A 20,867-nucleotide genomic window follows, 5' to 3' on the forward strand; every position below is an offset into this window, starting at 1 on the left:
TAGTGTTGAAAGCCCTCAAACAGTATGTTGAATGATATAACAGAAACCATTTTACACTTAAAGAAATAGATTCAGAGAGGTGAAATCATGACAGGGTTAGAAGTAGAAACAATTCAAGTCTATGGCTTCCAGGTCAGTGTTCTTTCCGCCATCCTGTGCTACCCAGGCTGAAATTGTGTCCATCCTTGTGGATCACCCACACTCAGCACCTTGGGAGGAGCAGGAGGCAGTGGGTGGGCTAGAGAGAAGATGGGCTGGCTGCTGAGTGTCACAGGAAGCTTCATTATATGCTCAGAGGAACTGGGAAGGGGAAGGACACCCAAATGCAATTTAAATATGTATGACAAGCTGGGTGCGGTGGCTCACGACTGTAATCCCAGCACTTTGGGAAGCCAAGGCGGGTGGATCACCTGAGGTCAGGAGTTCGAGACCAGCCTGGCCAACGTGGTGAAACCCCATCTCTACTAAAAGTACAAACATTAGCAAGGCGTGGTGGCAAGCACCTGTAGTCCCAGCTAGTCAGGAGGCTGAGGCAGGAGAATCACTTGAACCCAGGAGGCAGAGGTTGCAGTGAGCCAAGATCACACCACTGCATTCCAGCCTGAGTGACAGAGCAAGACTTCATCTTTAAAAAAAAAAAAAAAAAGTATATGACAACAGGCAGTAGAGACCTCAGGAATATGCTTCCAAAAGGCTGGTAAAAGAATGCATTTTGAAGAAAAAGGGGCGTAAGTCAGAAGGGAAAGCTAACAAGCTTTTTTTCTGATGAGTAAAATATGGCAAGTTCTCCTTTATATGCCTTTGTTAGGAAATTTTTGAAATGACTGAAATATTATATCTCAAAAGATAATAAATTTAGTGTATCTAGGTTTACCTGGTGCATAGTGATACCCAAATAATATCCGCCGATTGAATAAATGAATTCCGTACTTACTGAATGCAAGAGGGTAGGTACTACTAGAGGAGATAGATTTGGGCTATAAGTATTTCCATTTATTTTATCCCATGGAACTAATAAGACATATAAGCGGTTTGCCCACATATGAAAATTCTGCAATTGCTATCTGTGACCTCTCATCTCTCCTGCCTGCCTTTTATAATTTTCTTGTCTCCTGGGCTTTCAGGCTGTCGGGTACCACATCTTCCTGTGGTCAATGTGTCCTCTTCTGTTACTGGGTTTGAAACTGGGTAAACCAGGACTCTGTCACAATGAACAGGCCACCTAACTTCTGTAAAGTACACTGCCCTAATTTGTAAAATCTATATAGAAACTACCCTACTTGACTCAAAGAAATTATCATGAGATTCATGTCAAACATGTAGACAGACAATGTGTGCAACAATGCTTAGTAAAAAGGGATATAAGCGAGAGCTATTGTTATTTCGTTCATAACCTGTGGCTTCCAACTAATGTGGCTAGAAACACCTTAAAATAAGCTCTGAGGGAGGCTCAAAGGTGCTCTCTTAAAAGTAAAGCTTAATGCATCATTGGTGGGACATTTTATGTGGCAACTTTTTGGTTTTCTCTGATTTCTTGCCTCCTGGTTTGGGGGACACAGATTATAAATTATGTCATGTGAATTACCTCTAAATCTTGCCCTCTGACTGGTTAAATATATTATGATCAATGCAATGACATATTATTAAGCAAGTTGTAAAACAGTATACATAGGATACAATCTCATTTAATGCAAAAAGAGACAATAGCTCGTCTCTTCCCTCTCTTCCATTATATAATGGAGTATTCATTCATTGGAAAAAATTCAAATGGATTTTTTCACTCATTGAAAAAAGTTAAAATAGATTATATATCTTTATTTATTTAACAAAAAATCATGTAACTAAAGGACCATGACTGCAAAGGTAATTAAATGATTGGGGCAAGCTTCAGGAGCCAGTGCTTTCTGGACCTGGTTACAGTTTTGGCGCCACCTGGTGGCAGTTATCTATTCTGACTTTAATCAATGGGTACAATTCTAGTTGAAACTTCCAGGAGAGTGACAGCAACTCATGGATTCTTCTGGTTAGCTAGCACCATTTCAGTAGCCTGGTGTGGAGAGATGAGGCTACATTTCTGGGGATAAGGGGGTTTTCCTGCCAAGTCCTCACTTGCTGAGATGAGGCTGACTACTGTTTACTCACTTTGCCTCTCCTTCCCCTTTATTAAGTCTCCCTCTTGCAAAAGTTAACTAAGTTATCCTCATTTGAAAATGGGGCGGACAAAGAACAGCAGCTGCTTGACAATCACATTATATCTAAATTCACATAATTCAAGGGTGTTGCTTTACACAGTCACATACACAAAAATACATTTGAACATCCACAGCAAATGTTTAAAAGGATGTATTACCTAATGACAGTGGGGTATTTTGTGGAGATTAAGGTGGGAGAAGGAGAAAAGATGAGAATGGGAAAAGTTTGATTTTTCTTGATACACTTCTGTACTGTTTGAAAATTTTTAATAAGATACATCTATCTGTAGATACATAATTTTGGTGAAAAGCCAATTAATCTAATTCTCATAATTACTGTGAATTTTGTCAAAATTTGTTTCAATGTGGCTTACCTCCAGCCATTCATTCAGCCTTGTCACTGCGGTTTTCTTCACCCAACCTGTCAATTTCATGGTTTACATTTCAGATGTCTAGCATTTCTGAAATGCTCAACGTCTGTGGAAATGGGTGGGCTTTCTTTTAAATGCAGTTTACTGTGTTCTTATTTGGCTTTTGCTACTTGGCAAAATGGTATATTGCCTTTCTACAAATTTATCTACAGTCAACTCGGACTCTCAAAATCCACAGGTAGGCTGGGCACAGTGGCTCACACTGTAATCCCAGCACTTTGGGAGGCTGAGGTGGGCAGATGACAAGGTCAGGAGTTCAAGACCAGCCTGGCCAGCATGGTGAAACCCTGTCTCTATTAAAAACACAAAAATTAGGCATGGTGGCACACACCTGTAATCCCAGCTACTCAGGAGGCTGAGGCAGGAGAACTGCTTGAACCCAGGAGGCAGAGGCTGCAGTGAGCCAAGATCGTGCCACTGCACTCCAGCCAGGGCAACAGAGCAAGACTCCATCTCAAAAAAATAAAAAATAAAAATCCACAGCTAATAGGAGCAGATAAATTGGCTTGTTATGGATCTGTCAACATCATCAGAAGCACAGTAGTTTCTTCCTCTCAGAAGACACGTATATCCTTTTAGAACAGTTTATGAAATAACAACATAGTATATGAGATACTAAGCTAAGAAGTTTCTACATCACCAAGATACAAGCTCAGATTTTTGCTAGATGTCTTTCTTTATTCTGCATAAACCTATTATTTACTCATATTTTTTTTTAAACATAGAACCTAGAAGAGAAAAACATTGTTCAAGATGACAAAGAGGTGATCTTGAGCTCAGAGGAGGAGAGTTTCTTTGTCCAAGTGCATGATGTTTCTCCAGAGCAACCTCGAACAGTCATCAAAGCACCCCGCGTCAGCACCGCACAGGATGTCATTCAGCAGGTAAAAGCCTCTCCCTTCCTCAACTCAGTCCTTTCCTCAGCATAAATTACTGAAACAAATGTCTGTGCACTGACGGCTCATTTTATGAGTGAAGTTCCTGAACAACAGGGACCTCAAAGGGGAGTGTGTGCCTCTTAAGGCTGGGAAATTGCCTCATGTGGTGGCTCATGCTTGTAATCCCAGTTTTAGGAGGCTGAGGCAGGAGGATCACTTGGGCACAGGAGTTGGAGGCTGCAATGAGCTATGCAGCCTGGATGACAGAGTCAGGCCCTGTCTCTAATTTTAAAAAATGACCGACCCAGTGGCTCACACCTGTAATCCCAGCAGTTTGGGAGGCTGAGGTGAGCAGATCACTTGAGCTCATGAATTTGAGACCAGCATGGCTGACATGGCGAAACCCTGTCTTTACAAAAAGTACAAAAATTGCTGGACACGGTGGCTCACGCCTGAAATCCCAACACTTTGGGAGGCTGAGGCGGGTGGATCACCTGAGGTCAGGAGTTCGAGACCAGCCTGGCCAACATGGTGAAACCCCATCTCTACTAAAAATACAAAAACTAGCTGGGCCGGGTGGCAGGTGCCTGTAATCCCAGCTACTTGGAAGGCGGAGGTAGGAGAATTGCTTGAACCCGGGAGGGAGAGGTTACAGTGAGCCAAGATCGCGCCATTGTACTTCAGCCTGGGCAGCAAGAGCTAGACTTTGTCTAAAAAAAAAAAAAAAAAGTACAGAAATTAGCCAGGCATGGTAGTATGCACCTGTAGTCCCTGCTACTCAGGAGGCTGCGGCAGGAGGTTCGCTTGAGCCCAGGAGGCAGAGGTTGCAATGAGCCAAAATCGTGCCACTTTACTCCAGCCTGGTCTTAAAATAAAAACAAATTTAAAAATTTTTAAAGCTTGGAAATATTAATTCAGTCCTTCAGCAGACACTTAGTGTCTACAGTGAGTCTGGATCTCTATAGAGCATTGATAATAATGGATTCAGGAAGTGGCTCTGCAGTGACAATGTCATGGTCCCAGAAATACCTGAGCCAGTACCTACTGACTATCTCTCAAGGATCCTACAGAGGACAAGTGGGAGGCCTACTCTGATCCTCTCCCCTCCTCTAAAGCATGCTTCTCTGAGAGTTTACACTGTTTCAGAGAAGTTTGCTTCCTTCATAGCCTTGTTAGGGTAGGCATTCATCAAACACCTATCTGAAGGTGTACAACACGATTAAGAGCACAGACCCTAGATCAAGCTGTGTTAGGTTCAAATCCCAGCTCTACTTCTTACTGAGACCTGGAGTAAGAGCTCAGATCTGTGCCTTCGTTAGTGTGCTGGTAAACCAGCTCTTTGTAATGTGAAAGAAAAAGAAAAGCCCTTATTTATTTATTTTGTGTAAATGCCCCTACCATATCTGATTTCATCAGCCTATTCCCGTTGGCTCCAGCGAAACACATAGACAATATGGAGACAGTATAATAGTACTTTCCTTGAAGATTAAGTATATGTAAGATGTTTAATACAATGCCTAGCAAATGGTGAACATTACTTAAGGGTTACTTGCTGTTCTTATTGTATGATAACTTGGTTAATATTAGCCTTCTTATTCAGTTGACTGAATTCCAAAGGGCCCAGACTTACGTTTCTTTAATTTATCTTTGTCTCCCCTAAAAGGACTGCACAGTATCTGGGGCATAGTTGGCCCTCACTAAACATTTTATGAATTAATAAATGCATCAATGAAAGACATTCTTATATTAAACGAAAAGAGAGATCAGTTGACTTCTAAAATTCTTTCAACATCCAAGACTCTGATAGAGATAGCCCAGCGGGGCAGAGAGGCTCCCGAAGAGCAAGATTCTATTCCTCACAGGCTGACTTTCATGTCTATGAGCTTTGGTACATGCAGAAAATCTGATTCAGACCTTTGTTACTATTAGAGCTGTGTATATCCTGGAATCTGCTTAACCTGTGTTAAGTTTAAGCTTCCTCGTCTGAAATTCGGGATAACACCTAAATCATAGACTATTGGGAAGCTAAATGAGGTGATGTGGGAAACTGCATTATAAGCTACAAGTATACAACTGCAAAATGAACTGGATGAGACGATCTGGAAGATTCCCTTCATCTCTAGTTCTGGGCCATTTTTCCACCTTAAAGTTTCATATAGAATGAATGCCAATGTTGGAGATTCTGTATCTTTATTCAGTTGATCATAACTTACCTTTCAGACCTTATGCAAAGCCAAATATTCCTACAGCATCCTGAGCAACCCCAATCCGAGTGACTATGTGCTTCTGGAAGAGGTGGTGAAAGACACTACCAACAAGAAGTCTACCACACCCAAGTCCTCTCAGCGGGTCCTTCTGGATCAGGAGTGTGTGTTTCAAGCCCAAAGCAAGTGGAAAGGTGCAGGAAAATTCATCCTTAAGCTAAAGGAGCAGGTGCAGGTAAAGTTTAAAGTTATTTGTCTCTGTTCATAAGTTATCTGATACTCATAATCACACTGTAGCCAGATCTGGAAGCTGGTGAAATTTAAGAGAAACTTCCTGAGTCAAGGAATGGAGTTAGGAGAAAATTGTTTGGCTTTGTTTTCACTGTATGGAAAAACATGTGGCCGAACTTGCGGTTAAGCAGTCCTAGAGGGGAGCTCCTCAGCCCTACTCTCCAAAGCTCTAGAGAGAAGAGGAAGGCACTCTTCTGAAATAGGGTCATGAGACTGAGGAACCTGAGTTTAACCTAATACCAATGGAAAGTTCTTTGTTCCCACAGGCATCTCGAGAAGACAAAAAGAAAGGCATTTCTTTTGCAAGTGAACTCAAGAAGCTCACCAAGTCAACTAAACAGCCCCGAGGACTTACATCACCTTCTCAGCTCTTGACCTCAGAAAGTATCCAAACCAAGGAGGAGAAACCTGTGGGTGGCTTGTCCTCCAGTGACACAATGGATTACCGACAGTGACTAAGGGCAGCATGTTTAACCCAGGTATAGTAAGTCACTGCACCATCCTGGAACAGGGCTTAACTTAAACTACTTTGTAAGGCATAATTAGTACGATGTCGTTTATCTTTTCCAACAGGAGGATGCCCCTCGAAGGCAGGTAGGCATAGGACCTTAAAACAGGAAAAGGACTCTGAAGATATGTGTAACGTGATGTTCTACTGAGCACTGCCTACAAAGAAAACAGGAAAGAGGCCGGGCGCGGTGGCTCACGCCTGTAATCCCAGCACTTTGGGAGGCCGAGGCAGGTGGATCACCTGAGGTCAGTTCAAGACCAGCCTGACCAACATGGCGAAACCCCGTCTCTACTAAAAATACAAAATTAGCTGGGCATGGTGGTGTATGCCTGTAATCCCCGGTACTCAGGAGGCTGAGGCAGGAGAATCGCTTGAACTTGGAAGGCGGAGGTTGCGGTGAGCTGAAATCACATCATTGCACTCCAGCCTGGGCAACAGGAGCGAAACTCCATCTCAAAAAAAAATAATAATAATATATATATATATATATGTGTGTGTGTGTAATGTAACTTGAGCTTTTGTAATTTTAGACCTTCTTACTTTGTAGATAAGCAAAGGTCCCAAGAAGTCAACTTGCTCAAAGTACTATGACAGCCTTATTTCATCAGACAACTGTCTTCATTATTAATAACTGACAGGAACATTCTTCAAGGCCTCTGGATCATCCAGCTTTTATTCTTTTGGATTTCTAGTTTTATTGCTGCTCTAATTTAGGTTTGATGTAGCCTCAACAACCTCATCTCCTTCTGCCTCAATTAAACAATAATCTGGCAACCAGGATATGGTTAAAAAGAAAGCAAAATAACATAACAGCCTCAATCTTGAAAATGCAGTAAATTTACTGCTTGATAGTCACATAAACTTCATTTTATCTTAAATTACTTACATGAGACCTGAATAAAAGCATGCGAGGGTACCAATGTTTCTCCTTTTCACTTAGTTTCCTAATGAACCTAAGGGTTCATTAAAGCCAGCTTTTCACCTGTTCCATGGTAGTTCGCAGATTTAAAATTCCCAAGATCAACAGCACAGTGAAAGCATTGCTGCTTACGTCACAGAGCTTCACCATCTGCCTTTATGACAATGAGGACCTTCTCATACAAAACTGCCAAACTGCAGAAACTCACTATTAAAGAACTCAGTGATGCCTCTTAACAGAGCCAGATTTGACTTACAACAGCCCAAAAGAAGGCCCAATACATCGAGACCATGTTTCCACATTTAAAGAGCAACTCCTAAAATAACTGGTGTCCTATATTACACTCTGCAGTGGTCAAAATTTTAAATATTGCTTTCCATATCCAGCAGTTAGTATCAAATCATAGGTGTGATATTATACACGCCTCTGTAACTTCTGTAATGAGGTGAAATTACACTAAAGCTGGCAAATTGGTCATATACTGGTCTACATATAAAGAGCCCTCTATGTGCTACAAGATTACTTCTTAAGTACAGAAGAATACAACTCCATTAGAAATTTGACTTAAAAAAATATGCCTACTGTAAGGAACATTGCTAACTGCTTATATTTTAGAAGACTAGGGGAGGGTGATTGATAGTGATTTAGATGATTGCCTTTAGATTCTATTGTCCTGTAGCAAGTATTTATTTTTTCTGACCAACGGACTCACATGACATTCTTTTTTCTTCTTCTAAGCAAGCAGATATTTAGAATCATTCTGTTGACTTCACAACTTTGCTTAAAGCTGGGGAAGGCTCGGCCGGGCGCAGTGGCTCACGCCTGTAATCCCAGCACTTTGGGAGGCCGAGGCAGGCGAATCACGAGGTCAAGAGATTGAGACCATCCTGGCCAACGTGGTGAAACCCTGTCTCTACTAAAAACACAACAATTAGCTGGGCGTGGTGGTGCATGCTGGTAGTCCCAGCTACTTGGGAAGCTGAGGCAGGAGAATCGCTTGAACCCGAGAGGCGGAGGTTGCAGTGAGCCAAGATTGCGCCACTGCACTCCAGCCTAGCGACAGAACGAGACTTCGTCTCAAGACAAAACAAAAGCTAGGGAGGCTTCTCTTATAAGTCACTGGTGCATCTATGTGAATTGACATCCCACGTTATGACCTCCTTTACAATGGTCTTTTCAAGAAAGAGCACTTGTAAAAGAAAATAAGAAAAGAAGGGCTCATAAGAAAACAAGTTTAGGGTTTAGGGCCAGGCGCAGTGGCTCATGTCTGTAATCTCAGCACTGTGGGAGGCTGAGGTGTGTGGATCACTTGAGGTCAGGCGTTCGAGACCAGCCTGGCCAACGTGGTGAAGCCCCGTCTCTACCAAAAAATATAAAATTCCTGTAGTCCCAGCTATGCAGGAGGCTGAGGCAGGAGAATTGCTTGAACTTTGGAGGCAGAGGTCCAGCCAGACGAGAGGGAGAGCAAGCGAAAATAAAGAAAAGAAGTTTAGTATTTTTGCCACTTTCTAGGAACATAGTATTTCATATTTGTTCTAAAATGATCCCTTTTAAAGTTTCAATAATCTACCAATTTTTAAATAAGAATGTATTCATCTTATTATCTGAAGTAGTAGTTAGTTGAAGGAATTCCACCTTAAAGTTGAACAGTTTATTTGAATGTGATTTTTTTTAAAAAAGAAAACTTTCTAAAGAATGTGAAATATGTCTAAGGCAGAAATAACCTAATGTTTTACTTCCTAGAAACATCATGTTCTAACATTGTGAGTGTAGAGGAAACAGTCTCTTCCCCAAACCTAGCCTCTAGAGCTGTGGCTGGAAAACTCTGAACCCTTGCTACACCGTGTTTGTTTCTTCATTTTCAATATTCTAATAAGCCTCTGTATACAACATTACAGGTGAAGATCTTCCAGCAAGAAAAAGAGTGAACATGGTGGAAAAAAATATAATTTACTTATTTTCATCAGACTTAAACTGGAAATTGATGATTTCTGAACTGAAGTCTTCACACATGTGAGATCCATGCTGAGGAGAAGCAAAATGGCACAGGGCGAGTTGCCACCAACCAATTTACGGATGAATGAAGCAATGAAGCCTAGGGGACTGCCACTTTATAAATGTCAGCAGTTGGAAAAATCATCACGAATTGACTTAGAGCAAGGGTCAGCAAGCTTGTCTGTAAAGGGCCAAATAGTAAATATTTTAGGGCTGGGGGCCATAAAATATGTTGCAACCACCCAATTCTGCTGTTGTAGTGCAAAAGCAGCCACAGACAACACATACATGAAGGAACGTGGCTGTATTCCAATAAAACTTTATTTATGGACACTGAAATTGGAATTTCATATATTTTTCACATGTCACAAATATTCTTGTTTTGACTTTTTTCCAACCATTTAAAAACGTGAAAACTATTCTTAGTTCAGGGGCCATACAAAAACAGGTGGCAGGCTAGATTTGGCCCAAGGACCTTAATTTCCCAACACAACTAGGAGAACTGGGAACAAGGGGCACAAAGATCTGAAAACAAGAAAGGAAGTTTAGCCATACATTTTATGGCTGAGAATGGAAGCTTTGGAGCATTTCAAGTGTAAATATGTCCTATAATGTAAGAGTCATTAAAATTCAATTTAGTTCCTGTATTGTGTACCACAATGCACTCTTTAGGATTTTTTTATATATAGAAATAATATTGGGTTTTTTTTTTTAAGGTTATTGCTTATTCAGTTAATAGGGTTGCTTTAAAAAAGGTTATTGCTTAATCACAGATTACTCATTTTTGGTTTTCAAAATTAGAATGATGTATAATTTAATATCTGCTAAATTGCAATGTCTTAACAAGAAACCTAACAATTTGTTAAAGCAAAAGTAGATTGAGTTGGTGTTTAAGGTAAATTTATTTATTTTACAAGGGTTGTACTGACACTGTACTTATATATTTATTATACATCGCTCTTGATATTGCCATGGATTAGAAGCATTAGTAGTTCTCGGTACTTGAAGACAAACTTCTAAAAAGAAAATATATGCTCTGAACATCTGAAATGGGCTAGACTTTCAAGTAAAATCGCTTCATTTCTGATTAACTGAAGAGCTATTGATCCAAGTCATACTTGCCGTTTAATGTAAATTATTTTTAAATTTTGCTGTACAAAACCATCAAGTAAGTGTAAAGGATTCTTCATATTCTTGGTATGAAGCAAATTATGAGTTTTAAACATGAAATATGTATTCCTCTAAAGTAAAACCCAAACTTTTATCTTTCCATTGGTACCTCTGAATTTTAAGACTTTTCTTCAAATTACAAAACACTAAAATTCCTAAACTTCACTTTGAGGAATTTTTTTAACCAATTATAAAAATAAAACCATCCCCATGTGTTTCTTGTATATTCTAAAAACAGAAGTGTTAAAAATACACCACACAGGCTGGGCACAGTGGCTCACGCCTATAACTCTAGCACTTTGGGAGGCCAAGGCGGGCGGATCAGGACAGAGAACGAGGCCATCCTGGCCAACATGGTGAATCCCGATCTCGACTAAAAATACAAAAATTAGCAGGGCGTGGTGGCGCGTGCCCGTAATCCCAGCTACTCGGGAGGCTGAGGCAGGAGAATCATTTGAACCTGGGAGGTGGAGGTTGCAGTGAGCCAAGACAGCACCACTAACTCCAGCCTGGCAACAGAGCAAGACTGTCTCAAAAAAAAAAAAAAAAAAAAAAAAAAATACACCACACAGCTTTCATGTCATTGAAAGTTCTTACTGGGTCAAAGCCTTAAGGCTAGAACTACTATTTTCTTGTCAACAGAATGCAGGCTATTCCAGTTTGATGTAATCTATACAATAGTACAGGTTTAAGACAAATAAGTCTGTAACAAATGCACAATGCTGCTCCATTTAAAAAATATTCCGGAAACACTTTTTATCAAGCCTCTATAAGTGAACATACCAGTTTGCCCTACCACGTGTTGAAAACTGAGTTACTGGTCTAAGTGGCTAGAGGTCAAATGAAAACTGTGCAGAGTAACAAGATGAAAAGACTGGTCTCTTTAGGTTTATCATTTGGTTCTGATGCTTTCTAAGCGCTGCCCCACTCCTCCTCCATGACCTTTAACACAGGTGTCTATTTTACAACATAAATCTGAGACTGAAGTTGAGACCAGATTGTTTAGCAAGTGAGAGAATTCAGCCTACTGCCTAGGTTGCATCCCAACTTAGTTGTTTATCACATTTTGAGGTGCAAGTACATACTTCATTGTATTTGATCTTTGGGATTATAGAAAGAACACATTGTTTTAAAATGTAAAGAGTTGGCCGGGCACGGTGGCTCATGCCTATAATCCCAACACTTTGGGATGTTGAGGTGGGTGGGATCACCTGAGGTCAGGAGTTCGAGGTCAACATGGTGAAACCCTGTCTCTACTAAAAATACAAAAATTAGCTGGGCGTAGTGGTGGTCACGTACAATCCCAGCTATTGGGGAGGGTGAGGCAGGAGAGAATTGCCTGAACTCAAGAGGCAGAGGTTGCAGTGAGTGGAGACTGCGCCACTGCACTCCAGCCTGGGTGAAAGAGCAGACTCCATCTCAAAAAAAAAAAAAGAGTCTAGTCTACTATTACACACAAATGGCCAGCATAACCTGATGTTGGCCAAAAATATTAAAGTTTTATTTAAAGCTTTATCTGAATTACACAGCTATATTGGTATGCCAAGTAAAAGAAATTATCCTAAATAACCACTATGACTATACCCATTACCATTTCACACTTTTTAGGCTACCAGAAATCTGGGTAGCAAACTCTTATCATTAAAGTTGATGTGCACAAGAATCTAAATATGCAAGTTGGGTTCATTACAATATTTTAAGACGCATCACTAAAAGTCAAGAGAAAGGAGCATGAATTCTGTCACTCTGTTCAGTGATGCCAAATGTGTAGGAAGTAATGATCCTATCTGGGTAGAAAGTGCCCTTTGAGGGGTAAAGCTTCTTTTCATGTCATCGTTAGCAAGTAAAAGTTATTTACAGATTCTCCAGTTGGGAGTAAATATGAAGTCTAGACTCAACAAAAGTTGAGTTACAAGTTACTTGTTTTTAATCAAACTTGCTTTCATAAAGGCCACCCATCTCAATGGCTCTGGAGACATTGGCAGCTCATTAATGAAAGTGGGCCCTCTATGATATGTACCAATTTACCTTTTGCTAACTACATCTTCCCCTTCCTTTCTTCTCTCCTCTTCCAGTATCTCTATAGACTTCTGTCCTCTGCCCAGAGACCCACAGGCCTTGCTTAATTCTGAAAAGCAATCAGGGCTTGCTTACTGGCCCAATAAAATTGAATTAACTCTAAAATACAAAGCTCCACATCTATGCTCCCATGCCAATAAAGAAGAGTAGGATTTTCCTGGCTGGTGTCTTTGATCTTATATTGGCAGCCTACAGGGAAAGTGCTCTCACGGTGAAAGTCTCTGACCCCTTTTCAGTTGCTTATATATCAGTAGTGAGGCCAGAAAAGATATACCTGGGACCCCAAAAAAGTTAGAAAGAAAAGGGAGATTGCCTCTTACACAGAGTCTAGACTTGGGTCAATATTCCCCATGATCCACTGTTAATAATTTATGCGTTCTCTGCCATCTCTATGTTCAGCTTCCTAAAAGCAATCCGTAGCTGATGGCTATGGATTCTGACAGAGGAATACCTGAAATGAGTCCCTTTGAAACACATACTGAGTCTCCATGATTACCAAGCTATTCTTTTTTTTTTTGAGGCAGAGTCTCACTCTGCTGCCCAGGCTGGAGTGCAGTGGTACGATCTCGGCTCACCACAACCTCCACCTCCCAGGTTCAAGCGATTCTCCTGCCTCAGCCTCCCAAGTAGCTGGGACTACAGGCATGCACCACCATGTCCAGCTAACTTTTTTTTAGTAGAGATGGGGTTTCACTATATTGGCAAGGCTAGTCTTGAACTCCTGACCTTATGATCCACCTGCCTCAGCCTCCCAAAGTGCTGGGATTACAGGTGTGAGCCACCGCACCTGGCCTACCTATTCTTATACATCTCTTAGATTCAAAACATACTGTGCACAAGCCTGCCACCAAACAGTCCTCTGAAACCTTCCCTATTACAGATGACATAGGTCTCTAAACTTTTGACACAAGTAATTCTAACACTAAATTGGGTACTGTCACATTTTTCAAAAGCGCTATGTGAATGATTTGACTCAACATGGAAGACTGAGGCTATGTCTTACACTCATTATTTTCCACCCCACTCTTAAGTGCCAGCACAGTGCTAAGCACACAGTAGGTGCTCATTATTTGTCTAGTTAAAAAAAAAATTAAGGCTGTAGCTTAATATAGCCTCAGGATATGTGCATGCCTGTGTGTTTGTGTGTGTGTGCGTGTGTGTGTGATTACTCATAACTACATTTAGTTCTAAAAATAAAATTAATCAATATAAGCTTATATAAGTTAATGCACAAATATATTTCCTCAAATTCGCATAGGATACTCAAATATAGATGTATAATTTTGTGGTCCCACTGTGATTCTCCATATGTATAACAAGAAAATTAAAGGCATAATACAGCTGTGAAATAGCTGATGAGTTTCTATTTTAAGCTGATTTTTCACCAGAAGTATAGTTTCTGCTGCCAAACTAAAGTATAAATGTATTTGTATATGTTTGGAAAATAAATGATTTGTGACATGTATTGGTCACTTGTGCTCTGATGGGGATAGACCCTTTGGTTATCCACATATTTATCACATTCCTGGACTTTGTTTTATATCTAAAAGGTGGACTAAAAGCAAATATTCATATGCTGAATCATACCTTTCTCATTAAATAATCAAGCCTTAAAAAATGTGACCTCAGAACCACTTTTAAAATCATATACAATATGCTAAAAGACTAACATACACTGTTAAGCTCATATCCTCTCACTCTGCTGGAATAGTAAAGGAATTTTCCACTTTAGTTTACTTTATGCAAAAAAAGAGCTCTAAGCTCCAGAGTAAAGTAACTGGCTGCTATGACTTTGAAACAGTAAGAGATCTCTTTAGTTGGACTGCTGTGCTTTTTTTAAAAAAATTCTCATATCACAAGAACAGGAAGCAGAAACAAATGGCTGCTTTATTCAACTATTCACAATACAGAATATTTGTAACTTAGTCACTGAAACACGCATTTCTTAGGCCACTCTTAGAATATGGGAATAGCTGTTACATAAAATACTGTTTTATAATTACGTTAAGAAGAAAAAGCATTTTACCTGTTCCAAGAGGGGGAAAAAAGCTCCTCATTGAGTATCCTTTGTCCCTAGAATAGAATGGTGAAGTCTTGGGCCTGGTTCTTCTACCGTAGAGCAATTCTTCCCCAGTCACCCTCCAGGGAATGACAGAAAATGTGAAGAACTTCAGAGACTAGAATCATATTCAAACTTTCCTTGAAAGTAGCTATAATGAACACTAATACCTTTTTTAAAAGGCCAAATTAGGTAACTTAAGTGGATCATCCAGCAAAAGCCAATGAACCTGAATACCGGCTATTTTTTTCTTTTCTCAAAAATCTTCATAAAAATATATTAACTCAAATTTAGAATGCTTCTCATTTCCATCCACAGTATTGCAATGAAAATATTTAAAGAGTATTTAGTTATAAAAAGTAGCTAAATGTCTTCTCATGGTCTTGATTTTTCTGTGCTCTCTGCCCTAATTTTAATATAGCAACTGCACTTCAGTAAGATCCAGTCCAAAGATCTTTTTAAAAAACTATAATGCACGTGAAGCTTTTAAAAGGCAGCATCATTAAGAAAGTAATTTCCAAATACTGGGGAGAAAAAAGGCTTTGACCTCCTTGATGAAATGCCATATTCAGAATAGGGGCAGAACCCCGTGCCATGCCAAGGGTCATTCTTCCTCCTCTTCCTAGTCATTCTTAGGAAGCTTTCCTTGTATAAAAAGAAAAAGTCCTAAGTTAACAACTCATCTTTATGTACATCTGCACACACAAGTATACAAGAAAGTCCACTGACTTCATTCCTCTACTAGTGTAGTGATGTTTTCAAATATTTTGTGAAATCCAGAGGCAATTCAGTAGCAACTTCACTGGAGTATCTTTTGATTAGTTGATTTAAATCTTCATTCAAAAATGAATCCCCCTGTAAAACTTTACCCTGGGAAAATATTTAAAGTATGAGTTAGAAATTACTTATGCTATAAGCTAAAGTCAACCTGTGAACAAAGTTGAAAATGGCAACAGCTGACACCAACACATGCAACACAATGACAGATGCTTGGCAACGTCTTGGACATATCCTATATTGAATGAAACAGTTTCATGACCATCTCTGTAGAATTTCAACCTCAAATATCCATCCTATGATGAACTCCTAAACATTAAAAATAAAAATAAAAATAAACTGCCTATAAAATAACTAAGCAAACTGGAGTTAGAGTTATTGAGATACATTGGTTTCTATCTCTTCTTTTAAAAAAATGAAAAATATCCCATACCTTTATTTTGGGGTTTGAAGATTCAACAGGAGGATTGAATGTCATTTCTGCCATGCTATACGCCTCAAAAAGTTCAGCAGCAGATCTAAATCACAAACACAAATGTAAAGATACCACCACATCTGTGTAACTCAAAAATAATTAGATTATACTCAGAGAATGATTCATTCTTAACCCATTTATTAAGGTATAAGATAGTCCTGCTTTTGAAACTAACCAACCAACCCAGTCACTTAACAAATTCTAAATTCCCACGTAATGTCAACATTATCCAACTAAATCCACCTCAGAGAGGTTTGGTATACATTAGCAATACAGGCATAGACTCCAGAGAGAAAGCTAGGCTGAAGAACTTCAGTTCAGTGTGATCAAATCCCAACCGACTGATAATGCAACTGAGTCTATCTTAGTCATGGGAGCCAGAGGACTGAAGCATGGAGTCATTCTCCATAGACTTAGAACACAGCTCAACTCTTTCCTACTGGCCTGGATAAAAAACAAGGAAAGGCCATTCAGGACAGAATACATGTCTATACCCGTGGCGTGTAAATGAATCCTTAATGACTTGGAATTAGCTCACACTCTCCAAAACAGATAGGCAAGGGCCTACGAGGGTAGCAATTAGGCTCACATCCCAATACCCATTCTCCAGAAGCCCACTATGAGTCTCCTTTCTTAAGCCTTTGGGATAAGCCCATTCCTCATGCTTCTCCACAAAGGAAACATCTTTCCTTAGCAAAACTGCTAAGGAAAACATGTCATATAATGATTATGAAGAGTGACAAAGAATTTTTTCTTCTTTTTTCCTCTTTTAAAAAACAAGGCTGTTGGGGTGAAGACTGGGGACAGGTGAGAAGTGTGAGGGAAGAAAAAGTAAATGGCCATTTTATTTAATAAGGACAAAAGTTATCTCCACCCTACTCAGAAGGAAAGCATTCATGGAAAACTGCAGAGCTCTTGCCTCATGTAGAGGAGGCAGCAAATGACTGACTACTGTCATGTAAAATATAAGCCAATGTCACCAAACCTCCCAGTATTTCAAGAAAAGCAGGAAATGTGAATTTCAGATGAATTCTTTCAATATTTAAAAGACAGCAACTAATTTGATTTTTTTCAAACTCTTGAGGCCAGAAAAATCAGCCTGGCCCAAAGGTCACCAATCTGAGATCTCTGAATTATAGAAACCAATGGGCTTGCAAAAGGAAAAAACCTACAGCAAGATATTAATTCTGGGTAATAAGTACACTGTAAGGTGCTGTAGTTTGAATGTGTCCCCTCCAAAATTCAGACATGGAAACTTAACAGTCAGTGTGATGGTATTAAGTGGTGAAAGCTTTAAGAGATGAAAGCCATGAATGGGATTAACCCATTTATGCCTACTACTGTCCTAAGCTTGTAGGAGTTATTTATATCCTACTGCTCAAGGTCATCACCCAAGGTCTGATTTTTCACACACAAAATAATTTGCCACCTCTGGCATAAATGGGTTAAAGTCTTTATAGAAGAGGCTTCATGAACTTAAGCTGTGGCCCTGCTCCCCTTCTGTCCTGTCTGCCATGTGAGGGTGTAGGGTTCCTCCCCTCCAGAAGACACAGCAACAAGACGCCACCTCAGAAGCAGAGAGGCGCCCTCATCAGTCAACCAAACCTACCAGCACCCTGATCTTCAACTTCCAGCCTCCAAAATTGTGAGAAAATAAATTTCTGTTCTTTTTTTTCAGACAGAGTTTCGCTCTTGTTGCCCAGGCTGGAGTGCGATGGCGAGATCTCGACTCACTGCAACCTCCACCTCCCTGGTTCAAGCGATTCTCCTGCCTCAGCTTCCCAAGTAGCTGGGACTATAGGAACCCACCACCACGCCTGGCTGATTTTTGTATTTTTAGTAGAGATGTGGTTTCACCATGTTGGCCAGGCTAGTCCTAAACTCCTGACCTCAGGTGATCCACCCGCCTCGGCCTCCCAAAGTGCTGGGATTACAGGTGTGAGCCACCGAGCCTGGCCCTCTGTTGTTTATAAATTACCCGGTCTTAGGCATTTTTTATGGCACCATAAATGGACTGAGGGATTTTTTATACCATTTTCTCTCTTTCTCTGTATAACTGAAGTATTTCCTGTCTGTATGTAAAAAAAGGTAATTACTGGCTGGGCGCAGTAGCTCATGTCTGTAATCCCAGCACTGTAGGAGGCCAAGGTGGGCAGATTACCTGAGGTCAGGAGTTCGAGACCAGCCTGGCCAGCATGGTGAAATCCCATCTCTACAAAAATTACAAAAATTAGCCGAGCATGGTGGCGGGTGCCTATAATCCCAGCTACTCGGGAAGCTGAGGCAGGAGAATCATTTGAACCCGGGAGGCGGAGGTTGCAGTGAGCCAAAATCGCGCCATTGCACTCCAGCCTGGGTGACAGAGCGAGACTTCGTCTCAAAAAAATAAAAAAAGTAACTATTATTTTTTCACCTTTCTGTACTTGTGAAAATTTTCTAAATCAACAGTTCAGGGAAAAGAAGATTCTTTTAGGAGGACTTTTTCCTCATCTGGGTGTGAGGTGGGTGCTGGAAGTACCCATCCAAGCTGCTTACAGGTCAGAAGGTAGTCTGCAAGGGCCAAAAAAAGAAACAGCTGCCCTTCTGGATGGCAGTGTTCCAAAGCACCTCTTTTCTTCCCTATCCTCACTGTTTTTTTCTCCTCTTCTTGCCCTAACAGGACCATTCAGAAAAAAAAAAAAAGAGAGAGAGCAAGAAAGCAAGGAAACTTAATTTGGTTGACTTGTGTTTTATCTTCACATGAAGCACCTATAGCCATAGTATTCATTGTTGAACCTGAGTGATGGGGGGCATATGGACATTCACTATACCATTCTACTCTCCTGTATGTGTGAAACTTTTCATGATTAAAAAAATGTTTTTCAAGTTGAATGACATAAGAAGAAAAAAAATGTTTTAAGTGATTAACAAAATCATAGCATGTTTTCTTTCAGAACAATTCAGGAATATGAAGCAAGACCAACCCAGATACCCAACTGGCACTTTACATTGTGTAATATATTACTTTATAAAACAGACTTCTCATAGTAAGTGGCTACCAGCTGAATTTTGTAGTTTTAGAATAAGGCAATGCTAAATATTACCTTCGACTCAACTCTGGTTTGAGTGCTCCAGAGCCTTCAGAAGGTGCTCCAGCGATCAGGTGAGCTGCAAATCTCTGCACTATGGGATGATAATGCCTCTGAAGGGGAAACAGGACAATCACATTTTGCACAGGTCAGTCCTTTACAAAAAAACACTAGCCACAGCAAAGATTTTCTTAATTAAAAGTACACCAAATTTTTTTTTCATCACCTATGTACAGTATATGTAATTCATTAGAAGCACATAGCCACAGAAATATTATCTTTGCTCATAGGATTAAAACACAAATCAAGTTACCAGTGAAGTAGTTTATCTTGCTTTTACAATATAAATAGAAAAATCAAAAAGCAATTCCTCTTTCCGAGTGAAAAAAGTTAATTTACAACAGGTTACCTGCCACTTCTATTTTCTACAAGTCTCACTCTAATGTTGTCCACACTGTAGGATCACTGTATAGGTGAAACCATCTTGAAACAGGGCTTACTAAAGTCTCCTAGGATAGGACTCAACAGAAATGCACCTGCTAACAAATCCTCTGAAGAGTGTTAGGGAAAGATTTCAATAAAGGGAAAGATTTCAGTAAATCTTCCACAACCTCACCCCACAGAACTGACAGTTTTCTGCTTCCTTAGAAAATGTACCTCAACAGCTTAAAAAATAGTAAGAGCAAAGTAAAATGTAGCATACTAACACAGGAATTCTAAAAAAAAGCAGCCCCAGAACAAAATTATAATTAAGTACTCTGGCAATAACAACTATTTGAAGAAAAACTGGAAAACAATTGTTCACACACATCCCCAAAAAGAAAAAAACGAGGGCCACTCTTACCCGCAGAGCGTGTAGTTCCCACAGAGCAGTGTTCTGAGCATTGCAGTATTCAGGCTCATCCAGTTCAGGGAGGAAAACTCCACTTCCCTGAGATTCACTGTCAAGCAGTAGATCTGTTTTGGGGAAAGTCTGCAAAAATGTCACATAAAAAGAATTGGTTAAATTAACATTGTTAATGTAAAAGGTGTTACTGGTTTGTAGTTGTATTTGCATTTAAATTTATAGTTGTATAAGAAGAGCTTTAGCTCTTTAGGTGTAAAGTGTTTACACCTAGTTTTAATAAAAAACAATTTTAAGTTTATATCGTAAGAACAAAAGTTGCAAAAAAAATTTTATCTTTGTCTTTAAAATGTTATCTTGCAAAAGAAAACAATATTCTTTTCACCTTGCAATCCCACTTTTAGAAATCTGATAGAAATAATTACATCAGATAAATACAAAAAGATATTCACTATAGCATCATTTGTAATAGCAAAAAAAGAAATAACCTATATCAAGAGAAATAGAAAAACCAGACTGCCTACATTTGAATATCACTTCTACCACTGACTGGCACTGCTACTCAAGACAAGACACTTAACCTCTCCGGACCTCAGTTTTCCCACATGTAAAACAGGAATAAGAATAGTAGCTACCTCAGAGTTATGAAAATTAAATTTTTGTAAGGCATAACAGTGGAAGGCACATAGTCAGAACTACGTGTTTGTTAAGCAAAGAACTAAATAAACCTTACATAGACATTAAAGAGATAAGAGTAGTGACATTATGTGTTTACCACGATTAAAATGCTAAGGTTAAAAAAGTGGTAGAATATATAGCATAATCCTCTTTCCATTAAAATACAAAGTTGTGTTGTTTCTATGTGTATGTGTTTATATATGAACTTTAAAAGACTGCGAGAAAAATACCCACCAAATGATAAATGGACACCCAACTAATGACACTCTGAGAAGTGTCAATAGGTACAAAATGCT

General features: G+C 39.7%; 2 protein-coding genes across 14 annotated transcripts in view; one reads left to right on the plus strand and one right to left on the minus strand.

Moving 5' to 3' along the window:
* Positions 1-13,201, plus strand: part of PLCE1 (phospholipase C epsilon 1) — a 349,678-nt gene extending 336,477 nt beyond the window's left edge. For 4 of the 9 annotated variants that reach the window (XM_077946829.1, XM_028826667.2, XM_028826668.2 and 1 more), the window contains 4 exons: positions 3,349-3,507; positions 5,722-5,940; positions 6,263-6,475; positions 9,325-9,760. In XM_077946829.1, coding sequence (XP_077802955.1) covers positions 3,349-3,507; positions 5,722-5,940; positions 6,263-6,451 — 567 coding nt within the window. In that variant the 3' untranslated portion in view covers positions 6,452-6,475; positions 9,325-9,760. Of the gene's footprint in view, positions 1-3,348; positions 3,508-5,721; positions 5,941-6,262; positions 6,481-9,324 lie in introns of all 9 variants that reach the window. The other 5 variants (XM_015147712.3, XM_077946826.1, XM_028826665.2 and 2 more) reach the window with 3 other exon arrangements.
* NOC3L (NOC3 like DNA replication regulator) overlaps positions 1-20,867 on the minus strand; it is a 47,692-nt gene that overhangs the window by 3,394 nt on the left and 23,431 nt on the right. For 2 of the 5 annotated variants that reach the window (XR_001447244.3, XR_013398177.1), the window contains 4 exons: positions 19,894-20,022; positions 19,065-19,162; positions 15,940-16,024; positions 14,697-15,599 (listed from right to left, as the gene is read on the minus strand). Coding sequence is in view for 2 of the 5 variants with exons in the window: in XM_077946831.1 (XP_077802957.1) it covers positions 15,471-15,599; positions 15,940-16,024; positions 19,065-19,162; positions 19,894-20,022 (441 nt within the window). In the remaining 3 variants the exon portion in view is untranslated. Of the gene's footprint in view, positions 1-14,537; positions 15,600-15,939; positions 16,025-19,064; positions 19,163-19,893; positions 20,023-20,867 lie in introns of those variants that run through there. The other 3 variants (XR_013398176.1, XM_077946831.1, XM_015147719.3) reach the window with 3 other exon arrangements.

Source organism: Macaca mulatta, chromosome 9 (assembly GCF_049350105.2).
Source record: "Macaca mulatta isolate MMU2019108-1 chromosome 9, T2T-MMU8v2.0, whole genome shotgun sequence".
In the NCBI taxonomy this organism is placed as follows: Eukaryota; Metazoa; Chordata; class Mammalia; order Primates; family Cercopithecidae; genus Macaca; species Macaca mulatta.